Genomic DNA, 21,191 nt, shown 5'->3' with positions numbered 1-21,191 from the left:
TTCCGGGACCCAGGGTTTCTCTTTTAAAAAAGGGGACAATCCCGTACATACGGGACGTCTGGTAACCCTACCTGACTGTGACACTGGTTCTATGGAATGACTTGTGATTACGCAAGGTCAAATATCTTTGTATGGCGAAACGTTCTTACCGATTGACCCTCGTACAATATTTTATATACAGCGTGTAACAAAAGTCCGGGAACACTTTAAAAAATTTATTATAGCCAAACGAGTAGCATTACAAAGTACATCATTTTATAGAGTAAAGTTGTAAGTTTTTTTCTCATTGCAGGTGTTTACGTGTAGTTCCATATATCGTCGCTAGGTGGTGTCATAATCGAGTTGGCACTTTCTGGAGCTGGTCTTTTTATTTAGGATATAACGTTTGCACTAACTGTAGTCTGTATGGTTTCATGTTTAATTTTTTACGCAAAACCCGCCACACAGTCATTGTTGACATTTCCAACTCACGTGAAGCTCTGCGTATAGATTTTCTCGGACTCCTTGTGAAAGCTTCTCTCACTCGCTCAATGTCATTTTGACTCACACCTGGCCAACCACTTCTCTTCTTCACACACAAACGCCCAGTTTCAACAAACTTTACATGCCAATTGTACTGTAGATTGCCTTCCTGGTTGGTGCTGCTTTCCCGTACTTCATCCTAAATTTTCGTTGGACATCCGTTGCACTCTTTGTTTTGTCAAATTCTAGCACACCGAAAGCCTTCTCTGCTCCAGAAAGTGCCATGTTGATTATGACACCACCTAGTGATGATATATGGAGCTAGACGTAACACCTGCAATGAGAATAAAACTTACAACTTTACTCTTTGAAATGATGTACTTTGTCATTTTGTAATGCTACTCGTTTGGCTACAATAATTTTTTAAAAGTGTTCCCGGACTTTTGGTACACGCTGTATATTGGATAGAGTGGGGGGAAAAAACAGCAATGCTTAAAGTGATCAAGACAAGAAAAATAAATCTTCTGAGATGCTGGCTAAGAAGGGACTATCTGCTAAAAGGTGCATTGGAAGGAATGGTTAAGTGAAGAAGGATCAGGGGAATATGAGACAACAGATAATATTAAATAAAGAGGATTTTACAGCTGCATGAAACGTAAGGTGCAACTTCGGAAGGTTGCAGTGAGAAACCTTCCGATGAATGAATTGAATGAATGAATGAATGAAAACCGGTTTCTTTTAATTTTTTAAGATAAGATACCTTTAAAGAAGTACATATTCACCACAGACTGTTGTTGCGGCATTATAACCGACCTCCGTAGCGGATTGGTTAGCACAACGCGATACGACGCCAGGGGTCCAGGGTTCGGATCCCGACCAGGACATGGGTATTCTCTGTGAGTGTTCCTTCATCAATTTCCTCATATCATAACTCATACTCAACGTCGCGACTGACCAAAAGTGGCACAAAAGTGACGCAAAATAACAAAAATAAACCACAACAAATCGTAGCATTTTTCAAGTAATAAGTTGCACTTTAAAAGCATTATCTTGATTCCGGGGTTTTGATTGAATAGCTATAATTTATGAGAACATAAGACCTGCCGCTTCAAGCGTGACCACAACCTGTTTAATGTTGCAAGGAAAATTTCGCCTGAAGGCTAATGAAAGAGGCGTCTTCACCTTTTTTCCCCACCCGGTAAAACGAAAACCTGTTCAGCACAGGAGCTAGTTGGTAACGGCAGAATCTGAATCATCTGTTCTTTCTTTTTCTTTCCCGAAGAGACATTGTCAAAAGTACAAAAATTAAATTCCGACCTGTGTCAGTTGTGAGTCTTCGTTGGAGGAAGAATCTTGGAGTCTACGGAAAGTGGCTTATCATAGGTTAGTAATATACGATTTACAGATCACTGACGCGATTTCCACGTGACCATTCTTTTCTGTTATTCTACCAGTTACAGTAGCCGAGCTCAATCAGTGTCACGAAAAGCCGAAAATTTGTCACACACGTCAAGCGATGCGTAACTACTGACCCTGAACTTGTTGAAATCTATTCTGCTAGTTTGAAAGTAACAAGAAATAAGAAACACCGTATTAAATAATTATAAAACAAAGTGTAAAAGGTCTCTTTTTGCATTTTGGTGACTGGGCGTGCCCAGGATTTTGGAAAGGGTAGTGTGCCAGCTCCGTGGCGGAGTGGTTAACACATCGCGCTATGACAGCAGGGGTCCTGGGTTCGAATTCCGGCCTGTGCAAGGATGTTTTTGAGTGTCCATTCATCAATTTCATCCTATCTTCACTCATCCCCATCTACTCGAATTAGCTAAACTTGGCACAAAAAGCGAGGTAAAACAAAGCAAATCAATCAAACAGGAGTGTTACGTATACTTTTGTTAGTAATCAGCCCTTATTTGCCATATTTTTCCGTTCTTTTTGACGTTATTTTTTTTTAGGAATATTAGGCAAAAAGGGTTTTATGCCCCTCGTGTGCATTTTGCCACCAATATTGATTTTTTAAAAAAATTGTATGTGTTTGTTTGTATACAGGGCATACACAAATGAATGGTGCAGTTTCGAAAGTTAATACAAATTTTATTTTTCAACTTACACGGGTACAACATACATCGTCAGCATCGGCACCTGTCCAAGTTTCTCACACGCTACCAGAAGTTCGATTCTCATGCTTACTGCGACGCCGGGGGACAAGTTTTCAAGATGGCGTCGCAGCAGGAGAAGGCTTTCTGCGTGTTTTATTTTGAGGTGTCTAGATCTGTGAGTACATTGCAGCATGAGTTTAGTGCACGGTTTTTAAAAGACGTATCACACAAGAATAACATAACCAGTTTGTACCGACAGTTTGTGGAAAATGGATACTTGTGTAAAGGCAAGAGTCCTGGCCAACCTCTTGTGTCTGATGACAACATTCAAAGAGTGTGCGAGGCGTTTCAGTGAAGTTCCCCAAGTCAGTGACTAGAACAACAGGGTGCTCCGAATGAATGCCAATTATGATGATTACATTCCACAACTGGACAGAGTTCCCCCCTACCCCTATTTCTAGAGGAACATGGTGTTCTTCCACTGCGCTGGATCGGACGTGTTACAAATGGAGATAAACAATCTTGTCCCTTGGCCACCCCGTTCGCCGGATCTTGCACCATATGATTTCATTCTTTGGCTGGGTTGTTAAAGGCAGCGTTTATGTATCACCATTACCCATGTCCATACATGAACTTCGTGATCAGATAACACATGCATTGCAGGCCATTACATCGTACATGCTGCACTGAGTCTGGGATGAGTTTGATTACAGGATGGATGAGTGTTGTGTGACCAGTGGAGACGATTGGGTCCAAAAACCTGGGCGGTAAGGTGCCAAAACTAGCGAGGTAAAGACAGTGTCTTTCCCTTTGTAGATAAGATTTAGAATAGTGCATGGGCAAAAGTGGCAAAAACTGGGGGGGAGGCAACTGCCCCCCTCGCCCCCCCTAATCGCCGCCACTGCGTGTGACCCAGGGTGCACACATTGAAGGAATGCAATTAACACATAAGAAACTTGGGACAGTTGCCGCTGCTGACGATGTATGATGTACCCGTGCAACGTGAGAAATATTTCTTTTATCAACTTTTGAAACCGTACCATTCTTTTGTGTATCCCTGTATATATTCTAATTTTTCTGATTACCATTGTGCTTCAATGTTGTGTGAAAGGAACATTGCTTAGTTTGTCTTGTCTGTTCAGTGCCTCAATACGAAAGACGCATTGTGTCCTGTGAAGTCGTCGCTAACAACAGAGATGCGCCCGAGCAAGCCATTATGCTCAAAAATCAAGGTATCTCACCCGTTAAAATTAAAAAACCTAATTAAAATGTTGTGATTTTATGTAAGAGCACAATAATGTATACACGGTACAACCTATATTTCCAGCATTCGGGTCCGGTATCCCATTCTACACCCTCGACGTCGGAAGGTTTTTTTTTTATGCTAATTGTGAAGAACAAAAATTTGCAAGTATTTGCAAGTATTTACGAATGTACAGCCGTTTGAAGTTGAGATATTGCCGTTTGAAATTTGTTGAGTCCAAATTTCCCACCGATTCCGGGCTCCGCCCCTGGGGTAATTGACCTACCGCTCCTACCGCTGTCGCGGCCCCGCCTTTATCTATAGAGTCCCTTTTAAAGGCATGTTAGAAATTGGCCGGAGTCACCTGCCCCCAACACTATTTCTCACTATTTTCCGCATTGACATATGAAGATACCAAAAATTAAGTCTAAAATTAAACCTAAGAAGGTAACTTATCTCTTTTCACAAAGGCCAGGCACTGAATTGCAGGTCGAAGTTAAATTTTAAAGTCCATAAATGAAGTAATTCCTATGTTGGAAGTCCTTGTTGTCATTTTTCACAGAATACCGCCCTCCACTCCCGTCCCATCATAAAAATAAGAAGTCGCAAATTATCCCATCCCACAAGTCATTTAGAAAGTACAACCCTCCCCTTTTCGGCCTGCACTTACCAAAACCAATAATTAATTCCAATTTCTGAAGTCGCATATATGAAATCCAATGTCTGAAATGTCCAACCCGCCAATATATCACACAAATAACATATCGCAATCGCAAATATGCACAAGTCAATTCATAAGAAGAAAAAGAAAAATTCAGACGTGCGCCTGTGACATGAATCCATGATCCGAAATCTTCAGACTTGCGCCTGTGACATGAATCCATCATTCGCCATCATAGAAGCTCTGAAATACCTTTTTGACGTTACGCAAGGAATTTTAATTTTAAAAAAACGTAAGTTTCGTAGCACGTAGATCTAAAAAATTAACTTCCGCGCTATTTGCAAACACTGTTTGTTATGAGGAACTAAATATTTTCACGAAAATATTCGAAATGTGTCTGAAATTGAGGGTGTAGAAAGGGATACCGGAGCCCAGCATTCTAATATTTAAAAGAAATTTAACATAAAACTTGATCACAACATGTCAGTATTATAAATCTTATGTAGAAAATGACGATAGTGAAGTGAAATTACGTGTTTTGTAAATTTAAAAGTGGCAACACTGTCAGGAAGAGGTGATAACACTGTGCATGTATTATCAGACGGTGAGCATTGTCAGTTGGGGCCCATGTCGATGTGTGGGGCACCAAAAGTGAAAGGTGCAGCGAGTGCTGTTGTGTACGTACGAGATTTGAAGTGAACACCATTTTGTTCACTGCCCTAAATCATGTTTGCCTTTCTTGAGAAGTTTGGGATGTGTCAGCGAGAACATGAGGAAAATTGCATCATGCTGGGTTCCTGATATCTTCACCATTGTAATACAACTATCAGATACGGCTAGGCTAGGTATTGTTGACACAGGCGTCATGCAAGTCATGATGACATTCTAGTGTGCCACAGGCCACCTGGATTTTGATCCAAAATCGCTGTCTTACTTTGGCAAATATGTTTTAAGGTAGTGAACAAAATGGTGTTCAGCTCAACTTCGTACTTACAAAACAGCACTCAATGCACCGACCACTTTTGTTTCTCCACACATCGACATGGCCCCAACTGACAAGCTCACATTCTGATAGCACATGCACAGTGTTATCACCTCTTCCTGACAGTGTTGCCACTTTTAAATTTATAACCAACATATTTTGATCTAAACTTTCCAAACAATATAAAGATGAGAAATGTCATAATTGTTGACCTTGCTGAAATTACATGCATCTCTTGTCTTGCAACTAACTTTATTGTGGTGGTAATTATGTTCACAACACCAGCGTCAAGGCTATATTGAATCGGTGCTCAACGCGTGAGTCACACAGAGCTAATGGGAAAAAGATTGCATTATATAGTTCAGTTTCTGTTATTAAATATTCATACGCAGGTTTAATTACGGGAAAATTTCGAGCGGTATTCACACTTAATACTTATGAATTTTGTTCATTAGAAGTTTGTATTAACTTGTGACGTACCTTTACGTCACTTGAGAAATTACTTTTGCTCCCAAGGGTATGCGAATTATGTAAGGTCGAGTTGTCTCTGTGTTTACTCTAAATGCATACTATTTGATGACGTCAAGTGGGATCGTGTGAACCTAACACTCGAAAATGCACGTGCAAGTGTTGCATTATGTACATATGAAAACAGACGAGGAAGTAAAAACTTGAAACCAAGCACAGAAATGCCAGTTTATGGTTAGTAATTATTAAATTCTTTACGGTTTCCCACTTCAGCAGGTTTGGAATTGCTATTTTCAGATAGAAATGCGAGTTTCCTCATGTTTGATTGATATGTTTTATTTTACTTCGCTTTTTGTGCCACTTTTGGCTAATTTGCAAAGATGGGGATGAGTGATGATATGATGAAATTGATGAATGGACACTCACAAACATCCATGCCCATGTCGGGATTCGAACCCGGGACCCCTGGCGTCGTAGCGCGATGTTCATTACAGATGTGCAGATTTAATGTACATATTGTGCTCCACTATTTTACAGAATTAGTATCACACGTTAACTGTATTGTCGATGGGTGCCAATACTGGGGGGCGGTAAATACAGCTGACTTTCTCTTCGTGGACAAAGCCTAGCATTAAGAGGTGGGGCAAAGAGTGCGGGGGAGGCAAATGCCTCCCTACTGCATGATAAGGAGAATAACGTGAAAAGGAGTGTTTCATAACTGAAAAGCAAATATAAGTTATTTATTTCCCTTCATTCCTACTTCAATAGCTACGACGACAGGGGTCCTGTGCGCAAAAGTTATATAATTGTAAATAAAATATAATTGAAATTAGAAATGTGCGAAAGTAAGAAATTTTCATCACAAAATAACGTTTTGTCCCAAAATGAAATAATGTTGAAATTCATACTTGGGCCTAGGAATGTGACGAAGCTGAAAATTTACCGATGCCGATGTATTCACCGATAATTTTTGCAACCGATACAGATGCCGATATTTAACCGATTCCGATACATAAGATTATTAAACAGAAATGGGATGTTATTTTCAGCATGACAAAAAAATAATTGCTATGTACATTTCCATTGCATATCATAATGTATGTGGTTATGTGAACCTTTAAGTTGAACACAGATTCTCAAGAGATTTAACATTAGTACACAAGGAGTTCTTTGAAATGCAAAATGAATTCCTGTTCTTAATGTTGGAAATTTACTGCTGCCAGATTCAACTTCAGAAACACGAGTTTTGTTAGCACTTCTGGAAGTAATATAAATCTTCTCTTATCGCAAATCTGTTCAGTAACTCTGAACTCTCATTCACTGAATACTGATGCAGCAGGTATGCCAAAGTATTTTCTCAGCACTTGCTTCAGGTTTGAATACTCACTTTTGAATTTCCAACACAACAGCATATCCTGGTCACGTGGACTAGTTGGTTCAGCATTGTACTGTTTTATTTCTGATTTTGAGTTAGGTTGATCCTCTGAATGAGAGTTTGCAATAATTTTATTACAAAAACTCTACAATGATGAAGAATCAAAACCAAATTTTCAACAAATCTTACAAAACTAGAATATAAAACTTATTAGAAGGTAAAACTCTAGTATAATCTGTACCGGTTTAAATATCGGATTTTTGCCGATTCCGATACCGATGCCGATATGTCAATTTCTGCCGATTTTGATACACCTGTAATCGGCTTCGGCACATCCCTACTTGGGCCCCTTATAAGGGGGCACTAAACGAAATTTGGGGTGGTGGGGCTGGCGGTTTCGGAGCCCGTGTCAACTATATGTAAGTGAGAGAACAGCCCAAAATCGATTCCAGTTCGTTAAGAGAGAGAGAGAGAGAGAGAGAGTTGAGTTGAATTTAAAGTGATAAAGATCGAAGTGAAAATTTAGGTGCGTCAGCACTTTTGCTATTTGCATCCGTCACATTCTAAAGGGTCCAGCCCTTACCATGAAAACGTATGTCGTGGTACTAAGATCTCCTTTCCTAGCATAAAAGCTGACGCCGTAAAGGGCTGCTCAGCACATACAAGGACTAAACACAATACGACACACATACCTACAGACATGGACGTCCGCAGGATTTTTTCCAGGGAGGGCAAGCAAGGTAATTTTGTCCAGACAAGGGAGGTATATTTTCCCCCTCAAAAACACTGAATCAGCCTGAAATTATCATGTTCCTTCAACGCACTTATAACAATTAACATGAATTACTGTGACTGAAATGAAATTATGTGTGAAATATATAATTTTTAGGTGGACATTCATTTTACAGGGAGAGGGGCCGTGCCCCCTTGTCCCCATGTACTCCATGACTACAGAGGATTATACTGACTGTAGATCCTAACTACAGAGTCTCCTTGGTCTGCAACATTGGAGTTACCGTGTGGAAGTGATGTTAACATTTAGGTACCTTCCCAAAAGACCACCCCCAGGCCCGTAGCAATTTTTTTTTGGGGGGGGGCTCATCCCTTATCAGCACAGGCGTCGCTGGAAATATTTGTAGAGGGGAAAGGCCATTAATAAAACTTGATTAGTAGAGATAATAATGACGATAATAAATATTACCACGGTTATAATTGTCATTTTACAAAATAACTATTATACGAGTAAGTTATTAAAAATAAACCAATTTTAATCCAACTTTATTGTTGTTGTTATTATTATTATAAATATATAAATGAAGAGACTTTGCTACTCGATCCACTGTACATTTTGTACGGTTAGTGTACTGAAATTCATAGTTATTGTATTTTGTTATTAACTTTTACACATTCTGTTCAAAATAAGGCTTCAAAAGTTATGGGCAAATTTTACTCATAAAGTTTATATTGTGTAACCTCTCACAAAGAAAACTTTGAATTTTGGGAGCAGTGGATCCATTTACTCTTTGGATTAAATTGTAGAATAAAAATATAATCTAGTTGCTCTATTATATACTAAACTTTTCTCGCTCTAATTAAAGGAAGTTAAATTAATTACCACTGCACACTATTTAAATTAGATATTTGAGGGACTTCGGGTGGGGGGGATTCAGCCCCTTTAGCCCTCCCCCTGGCTATGTGCCTGGCCACCCCTTGTTAAATTTAGACTACCGGTACAACATAGTGTTGTTAATGTGAGAGGCGAAGTTATGGTCTCTAGAAGGTTTTTAGTTTGATTCTCCGAATACTTCATATACCCTCCTCTGCAGATTCTGAACACGTTCTTCCATTTTCCCCCAAAATATTCACGTTGTTGTGTTATCTTCTTTGGAAAAATTCCGGCTACACCAAAAGCAACAAGAATAACCTGCAGCCGGCCCCTGTGGCGGAGTGGTTAGCACATCGCGATACGACGCCAGGGGTCCCGGGTTCGAATCCTGGCCCGGGCATGGATATTTGTGAGTGTCCATTCATCAATTTCATCATATCATTACTCATCCCCATCTTCGCAAATTAGCCAAAAGTGGCACAAGAAGCAAAGTAAAATAAAGGAAATCAAATAAAAAAGAATAGCCTGCAAAGTCATATTCAAGTGCCATACTACACAATTAGAGACGCTTCTTAATTACAGGCCACGAAGCAAACCTGTCGTAAATTCAACGCAGTTCACTAGTGACCTTCACTCGGTTTATTGGTGTGTTGCATGAATAATGGAACAGAGAAGCGAAGACCGCTTAGCGACTTAAAAAATTTGTTATATTGCGGATAACCTGCACCGTGGTGTTAATTTCCATCGCTTTGAGACTACGATATTCCTTTCTGTAATGATGAAATGTTTGACATATCACTGTCAGCAACTGTTACATATGCAATGTAAAATAGTGTCTTAACGTGTCGTTAGTTATGAAGATGTAATCGTCTGTTTGTCCATGATTTACCATATATTTTATGATTTGCAAGTACTGCCCGGCAAGGGTGTAACCGGTGGTTGGTTCCAGGGTGTCCGAACCCCCCCCCCCTTCCAAATTCCTTTATTCTTTTTGAAAATACTATGGTAGATTCAGCATACTTTCCGATAAGACACTTGATTTGTCACCCCCTTCCAACACCCAGCCCTAGGGGTGCCAGGGGTGTCTTACCCGCACAGTATTTCTTTCCACATTGTAAGTCATATGTGTATCAAGTTTGGTCATCGTGAATGTCACCAATTAGCTTATCGACTCCAAAAACTATGGATTGGACACTAATCTTGGTCATTTTTTACATTTAAATTTTCACCCCCTCTCAACCCCCATCCCAATAGGTGATGAACTTGAAATGGAACGGCATTGGGAGTGTCACTATTCATCTTAGCGACCCCCAAAACTATTGATTCCACACTAATATCGGTCGTTATCGAATATTTTTGCATGTCACCCCCTCCCCACCCCAACGGGTGCCAGGGGTGTCTTACCCCCACAGTATTTCTTTCGAAATTGCAAGTGATACGTGTTCCAAATTTGGTTGAAATCGCTCTAGGCGTTCCAGAGATATGCCGGAACAAACATATATACACACATACACACACACATACATCCATTTTTATATATAGAGATATTCCAGGATCTTCAACAACCCTGGAATGTTGAAGATCCAGGAACTCATACATTCTAGTGGATTCTATTGGATTCCGTAACAGGACCGGAACTTCTTTTCTCGCACAATTTAAATTCGGTCCTCAAGTTCCGTATTGTTTCATTTCAATGCGGAACTTAGGCCCTATTTAAACTGATCCGGAAGAAAGGTTCATGGATGGAATTAAAATTATTTACAGATAAAAAGGTTCTTTAAGGTCCAAAACCCTTGCTGATTTTCTCTCCTGGACCGGAATTGAATTTAAAATTCCTGGACCTTTAACAACCCTGAATACTACTCGTACTTTAACGCGATATAAATTATCGCGATTGGTCTATTAGTCTGAAACAAGTGAAAGTCACCAATCCGTATATTTCTGGAACCAATCAACTTGTAAATATGAATTGCTAAGCTGCAGAATACAAACTTCATTCGCTCTTTTACTGGACTGTTTGTGACGTACCTCTACGTAACGGGGAATTACCTTTTTCTTCAGTGAGCAAGAGTAGTTAATTAAGCAGCAAACAGCTTTCTCAGGTAATACTAATAACGAAAGGCTTATATTATCCTCACTAAGAGGTTTATTCTTAGTATGCAAGCACACAAGCTTTAATAAAGGTTTTGTCTTTTTCCTTTGGTTAAGCCGTTAAAGGAACTGAAGACGATATAAAAAGCTAACGTTGGCATCTGTACTTTTCACCCATGTCAGTTGTTCACACGTTGACCTGTAGATCGCTGCCATGTTGACAGTTCGATTATTTATTACTGAACGTGGCCAGGTAGGTATATTACACAGGCTGGTCCATCCATTTGGCCCAGCGAATTAGAAGTTTGACGTCATTTGTAGGAGGTTATGACGCATTTGGAAGAACTTGTTTAAATAACGGACAATCTTTCTAAATAAAGTTGCCTATGGCCTAATTAACATTTTACGTAGTGATAAAATGTTGAAATAACATATGAAGGATAAAAAACATTAAGCTCAAACTCAATGCTCAAAAGCGCATATTCTCAAGGGCGCTCGCAAAGGAGGACCAGAGGGAGCGCTGGCCCCTCCTGTGATATCTGGAAAAAGTTTCATTCGGATGGTGAAATTGTAGTGATACTTTACAAAGAATATTTCTTTCTGTGATTTGCAGGTTGAAGTTACAGAAACTAACTGATATATATTATTTACCAGACATGTTAGTATCATGCTTACTGCCTTTACTAGAGGTGTGCGGGACAGTTTTGGACTGCGAAGGGAACTGAAGAAATTCGCCATTTCCTGACTAGGTCGGGAAATTTCACGACGTAGTGAAAATCTCAAATTCTAGACATTATTTCCCCATTAAATGGTTGGTTTGCACTTCTGCAATAAAAGCTCTTAATTTCGAGAAATTTCATACATATATATTATAGTGCAGACAATGCCAAGAATGAACCACTTTTAAACACGATCTTTTGGAATTTCTCGACTGTTTGGGATCTTGAAAAGTTGATAAATCATTTCTCAGAGTATGGATCTGACCTTGACGAGCCGTCATTTTGAATTACTTACGCTTCGGCACGTAGTAGGTTAAGTGGTCTCTGATATCTTTGCATCGTGAAAAAGTACAAAGAACTGTTCATAATATTTTATAGATGTTTATGGACAGAAGCAAGGCGAATCCATTTTCTATTAAAACAGTGGAGTCAAGTCCAAACTTGTCAACAATGCTAAAGTACAGCGTGTGCAGATATTATTCACTCCATAAATGTGGTCCATAAAAAAACTTTGTATTCAAGTGAAGTGGAGGTCGTTAGTATTAACATTAAGAACATCTCAAAAAAAATATTCCATGTACTTGGCAACACTCGGTACCATCATGAATTGCAGCAAAACAGTGAAACAGTAAATATGGCGACGGTGCAGGAAAATTCAATGTGTGTGTTGTGCATGTGGGGAAACAAAATATACTGACGCCCCTACATTTCTTTATGTGGGGTTACGTGAAGGACATCGTCTACAGCAAGCAAGTTGCGGACTTGGAGTTGAAGTCCAGGATCGAGGAGACTGTGACATCATCACCGTGGATATGATCCGCAACACGTGGAGTGAATTCATCAATAGACTTGATATTGTGAAACCACTCAGGGTGCCCATGTAGAGGTTTATTAATAAGAAAAACTATGTTCACTGAAATTCTTTGAGTCAATGAATGTAATACCATGTCTGTTATTTCCGAGAAACTTTTTACAGTTAAGATATTTTGACCTGTTAAGGGGTGAATAATTCATGGACACCCTGTATTTTCAATTTTATGCATTTTGAAATAACAATAAATGGTAAATATCATTACTCAGAAAGTAGCCTACTACTGCTGGAAACAAAATTTTGTGAACTCGAATATCCACTAAACACGATAACGTGATATAAAATAAGGGTATGGTCACATTGGTAACAACTCTTTCTTTTATGTTGGTATGGTGTCTGACTATCAGGCGTGAGACTTGTGTTGATCCGATTTCGGCAACCAAATTATTATTTTTTCCTGCCAAATTCACCAGAAGTGTAGTACCATGAGCTCTTTATACTGGACACGATCGGCTAGCGGCTAGCAACTTGGAGATATATGCTAACAGCACCAAATCTGACCTGCCTAACCTACTTCGTATGCATCTAATACCAGAAATATCACGTGAATAGGTTAGGTAGGTTACGTTCAGTGCTCGTAAAGTTGTAACAGAGACATGAGATGTTTAATCAAACACACGTTCGCTTTTCTCCAAAGATTTCATACCTCAGATCGTAATTGGACTTTTATCTTTTTGATTCATACCTGGCTGCCCTCTAGGAAATTGTTGTTGATGGCTTTGATCTACCTTAAACGAAGCCATTGTCACAAATAACTTAAGTGTGCAATTAGGCCAAAGCGGAAAGAACGAAACGTTACCTTTTTACTGGGCTAAGAACGTAAGTCGACGTACGACCGTAATACATAACCCAGAAAAAAATGCCTTCCGTAGTTGGGGGCAATCTTTATATTAATGAAAGTCTATATAGCCTATATAATTCAGTTAATTCTTAGAAAGACCCAGTTTTAGCCGTTCTCGTTTAATTTGAACTGCTTCAGAAAAGCGAGCGTTTATGAAACCAATCAAAAACATGGACACAAAAAAAGAAGGTTCATCTTGTACTCACTGCCCCGCTCTACTTGCGTGCAACGAATAACTGGTGAAGTGGAAAAAATGGAATGATCTCTCCCATACGTGGTGCAATCTATTAACATTGTGACCCCTGTTATAAATTCGCTTCTTTCATAATCATAGCCCTTTCGAACTATTAATTTAATTAATGAAATTAGATTCATATAGTAATTTTATACCATGTGTTAATCCTTATTTTATAACATTTCAATAAAGTTTTTGTGATTTATATTAATGTAATCTATTTGAAATTTCTTTGGAAATTTCGACAGATTTATAAACGCGTGTCTATTTTTAAGAGAGCAATGGCGTTTTGAAATTGTTTCAAGGTGCAACATTTATCTGACGAGATGGCTAATTAGCATGCCAGCCTTGTAGATATGGCATTCAGTATTTTAAAGGACCTTCAGATGACGTAATTTTAAGACTATCGTCCTGTAATCAAGGGGTACTGAGTTCGATCACCGGTGGATCGAGACACATTTTACAGCGGTTCCGATTATTTGTCAAACTTTATATTCGGGAATGTCCATGTATTGTAGATTGGATGTGTTCACTCATATGCACAAACAAACAATTCTAGAATTTACTTTCTTAAAAGAATATAATTTGAACGTATTTGTAAATTTAATGGCAAGACTCGAATTATAATAATTTAATTATACAGAATATGTATGTGTGGCAAAGTAGATGCAGCTAAAATGTGCTTTTGTAGTAATTCTGAATCTGACCAAATCAATGTCAGTCTCATTTGCTTACAATCACCAGTTAATTTAGTCAAACTCATGAAAATGAACAATTGATAGATTGCCTTGCGTCTTTTTTAACTTCATAACATTTTTTTCATATTTCAAATTTAGGTGTACTGCGTAATTAATATCACTTAGAAGTGTCAACCCATTATTCCTTAACGCACATTTTCATTATTAGCCACTCCTCAAACAAATAAATTGCGTTCAAGACAACGAATAACACAGATTGTATTTTATCTTCTTAGCAGCTCAATGAACTACAATTTATCTTATTACTTGTCTAATTTTCACAAACATAACTAGTAATTTGTGTAAGAATGTTAGTGCGGATTCAAAAACATCTAAGTCGTATCATGATTTGCCAAGCTGGACAAAAGACATTTTGAAGACATTAGTATTTATACATGACAAAATTTTCATTGGGCCCATGTTCGCGTGTGCCGGAAATCGTTTAATTTAGAATGTTATTCCAATCAATTTCATTCTGCTTAATTCTGCCTCCCCTTTCGTTTTTGACCTACTACCTACTTAATGAGCGACAATATTTTCTTTTTTAGATTAATCGATGATGAAAGGAGGCCTCTGCTTATATGTTCGCTTGACTTGGTTCTTTTTCTGTTCGTAGGTGCTGTGCAAATAGGACGCCATGATGATCAAGAACGATATCCTCAAGAAGTGGTGGAATCCATTTCACTTACCGCCTCCAAAGGGTAAGTCGTTTCTGAAATTTCACTTCTAGAGCGAAAATGCACACATTGACTTAGGTTGGCCGTTAAAATCCTATATTGGTTTCCCGATCATCATTACTTTCGCATTTGGACTCGAATACACGAGTTGTTACTAAAATCTCTATCCCTACGTTCTTCTCAAGTGTCGTGAATTCTGAAAAAGATACATTGGATAATTTAGTACTGTTACGGAAATCCTGACTACACTTCGTTTATTTCACTATTTTATACTCGAACACATTTCCATGCCGCTATTACTATTAACCAGGGTGGATAAAAATTGTAATATTTATTTAAAAAATAATTTTTGATTATTTTTTTTGTTTAAATTGATTTTTGATTTTTTGAAAACACACTTAAAATTTCTGGTATGTTTTTTTACCATACACACACCCACCCACACACACACACACATGTATATATATATATATATATATATATATATATATATATACATGTTTTTTTCATAGAGAGGTAAACGGCCCTATAAAATTTTTTGAACAGTTTGATCAAAGCAAATAAAAAAATTACGTAAATATACATTTTTCTGTTTCTGATACTGTATATATGAACCTATTATTTAAATCTTTGTTGAGTGTGAGTATCCTTTTTTCCACTGAAATTAAAATATTCTGGATGTACTATATACTATGTAAACTATACTAATGTAACTTTAAATATTTTGTCTTTGTAGCTGAATTTTGGCACTTTTTAAAATTATAGTTTGCAAAATATTTGCTACAATATTTATTTACAGTTTAATGCTAATGGCATTATTAGCGGTTTAACATGATTAGTATTTTGTATATTATTCTATACAAAATGTTCGCTATTTTTGCTTATAAAAATTATTGAATTTTAAATCAAGAGCAATTTAAATGTATTTACAGTTTACATATTATTTCCTTTCGTATGAGTTTCACTCCATTCGTACATTAATTTTGTATCATTTCTTTTCCTTTCTTAGATATTAATGTACTTTCACCAAAAGTGATTCTGATACTTACAAAATGAGTGTTTTTTAAAAAGAATCACCGATTTAAATGTTATTAAATCGCGATTTTAAATCAACCTCATTTAAATCAATCCACATTGCTATTGACCTTCTTCGACACTACTAGGTTACATAATGCTGACCTACATACGCTATATTTATCGTCTGATATTATTAGAATACTTAAATAAAAGAGACTTGGGCAAGCAGGACATGAGGCACGTGTGAAAGGTTTAAAGGATTCTTGTTGGTTCGTCGCGACAAGGCCAAGAGGTAGAAAAACGACATAGAATAACAGAAATGGAAATAAAAGATCCTTGTTGAAAATCTTGGTGGCAAAAACCTGTAACAAGGCTAGTACAGAGATAGAACAACAATATAAATATGGACTTGATAGAAATTGGTAATCATGTTCAAGAGTGACTTGATGTTGATCAGGATGGGTTCAGATAGAAGATTTATTGTTTGTTTTCACTTTCATTTCTGCCACTTTGGATATTCGCGACGACGTTGATGAGCAATAATTAGATGAAATTGATGAAGGGACAGTCACTCATGCCGGAGAGTCGAACCCGAATACTTCGGTGGCGTTAAATTTGTTTTTGGCCATTTTTCGTCATTTCGTCACCGAATTCCATCTACCACACCTTCCAAAGTTCTTCCTTCTGAAAATGTTAAATATCCAAGAGAGACACAAACTAGCGGGCCATATCCTGCATAAAATAGCCTATGACAACGTCAGAAGTAACCGCCTTTCCCAGGAAATTCACTTTCGAGTAGTGCCTCGCACCACCCGAAGCATTGAACTGTTTTCTTGTCAGAACTGCCTCGTTCAGCGTTTCCCGCTCCACACACCACCTAGCCTATACAATTATTTAGCAAACAAAGATACATTTTTGAAAATCAGGTAGGTTGTGAAAGAGTGTGTAACTCTAACAAGTGTTCTCAGGTTACCAGCCATGTTAAGTCGATGATTGCTTCCAACGTTTCGAGCGCATACATTGCTCTCATCATCGGGGAATATAGACATTTCTAGAAAGTCAACATCGGTTTAACCTGGCTGGTAACCCAAGAACACTTGTTTGAATCACGTCGCCAGGAAAGCTACAATTCGTAATGTGTAACTCATTCATTTCATCGCATGTAATTTTAGTTTATGTTGTTATTTCATCTTGTTAGTACATTCCATAATAATAATTTAATAATAATAATAATAATAATAATTCTTTATTTCCGTTGACGCATGTCCATAGGTATTTAAATCGTCATATAAAATAAAACATACAGTAATAAAATATTAATACAGTTATAGACAAGAATTACAGTAGTCTAATGATTTGAAGAATTTCAGCATGAAAGAAGTCCAAATAATGGAAGAATACACTATAGGAATAAAATTACATATAATATTTGAGGCGAGCACAATAATAAGCGAAGAAAATTTTATAATATAAAATGAAATGTAAACGTAAATATGTAACTTTACAAAATGAAAGAAAGTTGAAAAATGCAAAACATGTAAAGAACCGATTACTGATCATTTATGCACAATAATAGCATATAGTGATTAATTCGTATATGATAATATTAATGGTATAATAACCTTTTCTGTACAATCGAACTCTCTTTGTCGAAAATTTATATAATTATAAATATTTACAAATTTAGAAATTCATTTATTAAATAAAAACAATGTCGTTATACGAATTTTAATAATTCCTTCTTAAATTAGGTACTTGATTCCATTGTTTTCATGTGATCAGGTAATTTATTATACAGGTGGATACCTACGAATTTAGAACCTCTTTCAAAAAGAGTGGTTTTGTGGGTTTGTACGTATAACCAGATTGTAATTTTTTCTTGTGTTGTATTGATGTACTTCTTTGATACGTTTTGAGAAACTAGACATATCTTGTTTTACATAGCACAGTAAATGTAATATATATAATCAAGGTAATGGTAGAATGCCAAGATCTCTGAAGATTTTCCTACATGGTTCATTTATTTTCTTTCCTGCCATAATTCGTACTACTCTCTTCTGCAAAATAAAAATATTTGCACTGTTTCTAGCATTCCCCCAAAATACAATTCCGTATGTTAGTTGCGACTGGATAAGACTGAAGTATGTTGTTCTTATTGTCTCCCTGCTTGTTATCGTTCTTAAGGTTCGTATACCATGTACGGTTTTACTTAATTTCCCTGCTAGGTGCTCAATATGTATGCCCCAGTTGAGATTTTCTTGTATCCAAATACCCAGGAATTTTATGGAATTTGTATATTTGAAGTGTTCATTTTCTATATTTATTACTGGTTCTTCATTGTTTTTATTTCTTGAATGATGGAATTTTATTGCTAAAGTTTTGTTATTATTTATCGACAACTTATTTGTAGGGAACCATTTGCAGAGTTTGTTTGCAGTGTTTTTTATATTTGAATTCAGTATTTGTTCATTTTTCCCAGTGAGCACAATGCTCGTATCATCTGCATATAAGGTAGTTTTAAGTGAGGGTAAGTTAGAGGACAGGTCATTTATGTATTATATATGTATGGTAAATAGTACTGGCCCTAGAATAGAGCCTTGAGGAACCCCACATGTCACTTCTTCTAGCCTAGAGATATGGGAAGATGCATATTTCTTGAAAACTACACACGATATTTCAGTTCTGTCTTTTTTAATCTTTAGTATACATATGAAGGTATGACATACTCGAATTACAAAATAATATAGGTATTGCTACTACTATTAACAAGCGAAGTTCGAAAAAGTCCTTTGTTTCCCTTCGTTATCCTTCATTACGGCCGAGTTATTATGGGATAGATTTTTATAAGAATGTCTATAACTCCAAAGCTACTACAACCTTTTGAAAGATTTAAATTCTACAAGCAAGAATGAGTAAAAAGCAACATTTTAAGCAAAGTCAGATAATTAAGGATTATGGGGGACGTAGGGGTAAAGGCCCGATTGTCCAAATTTGCTCCAACCACGTGTTAGCACACGCAGCAATTAACGTGCCATTTCTTGAAACCTATACACTATAATTGAGTTCTGTCTTGCTTGTTCATTAGTTTACGTCTAAAGGTAAGAATGAGTAAAATGCAATATTTTTAATAACATCAGACAATTAAGGGTCCAGGGGGGGGGGGGGGGGCGAGAGCAATAGCCCAAATTTCGAAATTTTCCGTAATTACGCAAAATTTCCGAACCCAGTAATATCCGTTTTTGTAAAGTTGCGGCCCGAGCATTACATATCTTCATAGAGTCGTCTATTGTCGTGCTTCTCTGTAAATTGTGTCCATCCAGCGTTCATAGAGCCGACGCTAGAACTTAAGTTCCGTACATTGTCCCGAAGCTGGCAACACTGCCGCTTTATATAATTTTATTATTTTTTACTCAAGAAGTGTAAGTCTGATTTCAACGAAACTTTGTACAGTTGTAGGAATGTACCATCGCTACATACTACATTTTTCATTCACGTCGGTCTATTGGGGGGGGGGGCAATAATATTATATATATAATATATATCTATAGATACAATACAGTTCCTATAATTTTCAAAGTGGCAATACTTTTTGATTCTCTTTGAGAAATACAATCTGTGCACGTTGTTATGTTTGTTTATATTGATTTTTCCTTTTTCCAGGTCCATATGTTGTAGGATGTTTGGATCTTATGACTGGTTACAATGCAAGTGGATGCTTCATGAGGCTCTACTACCCAACAAACTGCGATCACTGGAAGGTACTGTTCTTTTCCAAATGTCGTTACATCTAAAGCTGAAATTTAAGACGTTAAGAAAACCAAACCCTTTTAAAACACCGAAAGAAAATATTCACACAAGATACATTCCATTACCATTCAGTATCACCACTTTACTTACTAATGACAAACATAGCAAGGAGGGTCTATTTACCCACTACCACTGTAGTGATTTCTCTGAATTCTAAAAATTCAATGGTGGTGCTTTCAGACTATTAATTAAAGTTTAGATTTATTTATTTATTCCAATAAGAACGCCGGATTTTATTTGCACCATTGTCTTGCTGTTGTTGGGTTGGCGGCACTGTTCTTATAAGTTCTGTTGAGGCCTTATTTGAATGGTGTGGATATTGGACACTTGAGGTTCCAGCAGGCGCTACCTGCCACGAGACGATTGCCTTGCTGCACAACAAATTTTCTGGCCGAGTTCTTTCCCGCAACGGCGACCAGAGCTGGCCAGCGAGGTCATGTGACCTGACACCCTGAGACTTCTTCCTTTGGGGGTATATTAAATCGCAGTTTTATGAAAACAATTCCAGAACTAACTCTATCAAAACTAAAGGAGAAAATTCGACGTGTCATCGGCCAAATCGAGGAGCAAATCTGTGTAAGAGTTCTCATAATTTCATAGATTACTGATAAGTGACTACATGCAGAGCAAGGCGTGGGCCACATATGACAGATGTTGTTTTTCATACTATACTGGCAACATGTACCCTCTCGTTTGAGACTCTACCGAACACGCCCGCCCTCTCTAAGGTAGAGTTGTCAGCGTAATGTGCTGCTTAGCAATTGGTCCCACATCCCAGGTTTGAACCCCGATTAACGTATGTATCAATATGTTTCTCTCACATTCGTTAAATCATGATCGTCGCAAATAACGTAAGGTTTAGAAAAGCGGCTGAAAATGATCGAAATACAAGGTCCGCCCATAAAGACCGAACTGTCAAAAAAAGAGAGAACCAAATCAGATAAAAAGGTACCGCATTCTGGCAACAGTGCAAAGAGCTATATCTAAACTTCTCGTCAGTGCATGTTTCAACCTGTTACAAGCAGTCGGTATCGGGGCAATCGTACGTCAGATGCACCAAGATGGAACAACTTTACAACATAAAGTTTTGTTAGAAATTGGGTAAATCGTTTACCGAAACGTTACAGATGATACGGGCAGCAGTGTATGGTGATGCAGCATTATCAAGAACTCAGGTGTATGACTGGTACAATCGTTTCGAAGTTGGACGTGAAAGTTTCGAGGATGAACCAAGATCAGGACGCCCTTCAACGTCAAAGGAATGACGACAATGTGGAGAAAGTTCCCAAGGACTGATCCACCA

The 21,191-nt window shown here is 37.6% G+C and overlaps 1 protein-coding gene across 4 annotated transcripts in view; it reads left to right on the top strand.

The window, feature by feature from the left end:
- LOC145981811 (platelet-activating factor acetylhydrolase-like) overlaps window positions 1–21,191 on the top strand; it is a 183,965-nt gene that overhangs the window by 99,713 nt on the left and 63,061 nt on the right. For 3 of the 4 annotated variants that reach the window (XM_083115237.1, XM_083115238.1, XM_083115239.1), the window contains exons 3-4: window positions 15,004–15,088; window positions 19,742–19,839. In XM_083115237.1, coding sequence (XP_082971363.1) covers window positions 15,025–15,088; window positions 19,742–19,839 — 162 coding nt within the window. In that variant the 5' untranslated portion in view covers window positions 15,004–15,024. Of the gene's footprint in view, window positions 1–1,766; window positions 1,846–15,003; window positions 15,089–19,741; window positions 19,840–21,191 lie in introns of those variants that run through there. The other variant, XM_083115240.1, reaches the window with a different exon arrangement.

Source organism: Lepisma saccharinum, chromosome 30, assembly GCF_977018435.1.
Source record: "Lepisma saccharinum chromosome 30, izLepSacc3.1, whole genome shotgun sequence".
Classification (NCBI taxonomy): domain Eukaryota; kingdom Metazoa; phylum Arthropoda; class Insecta; order Zygentoma; family Lepismatidae; genus Lepisma; species Lepisma saccharinum.
This window is presented reverse-complemented; position numbering and strand designations above follow the sequence as displayed.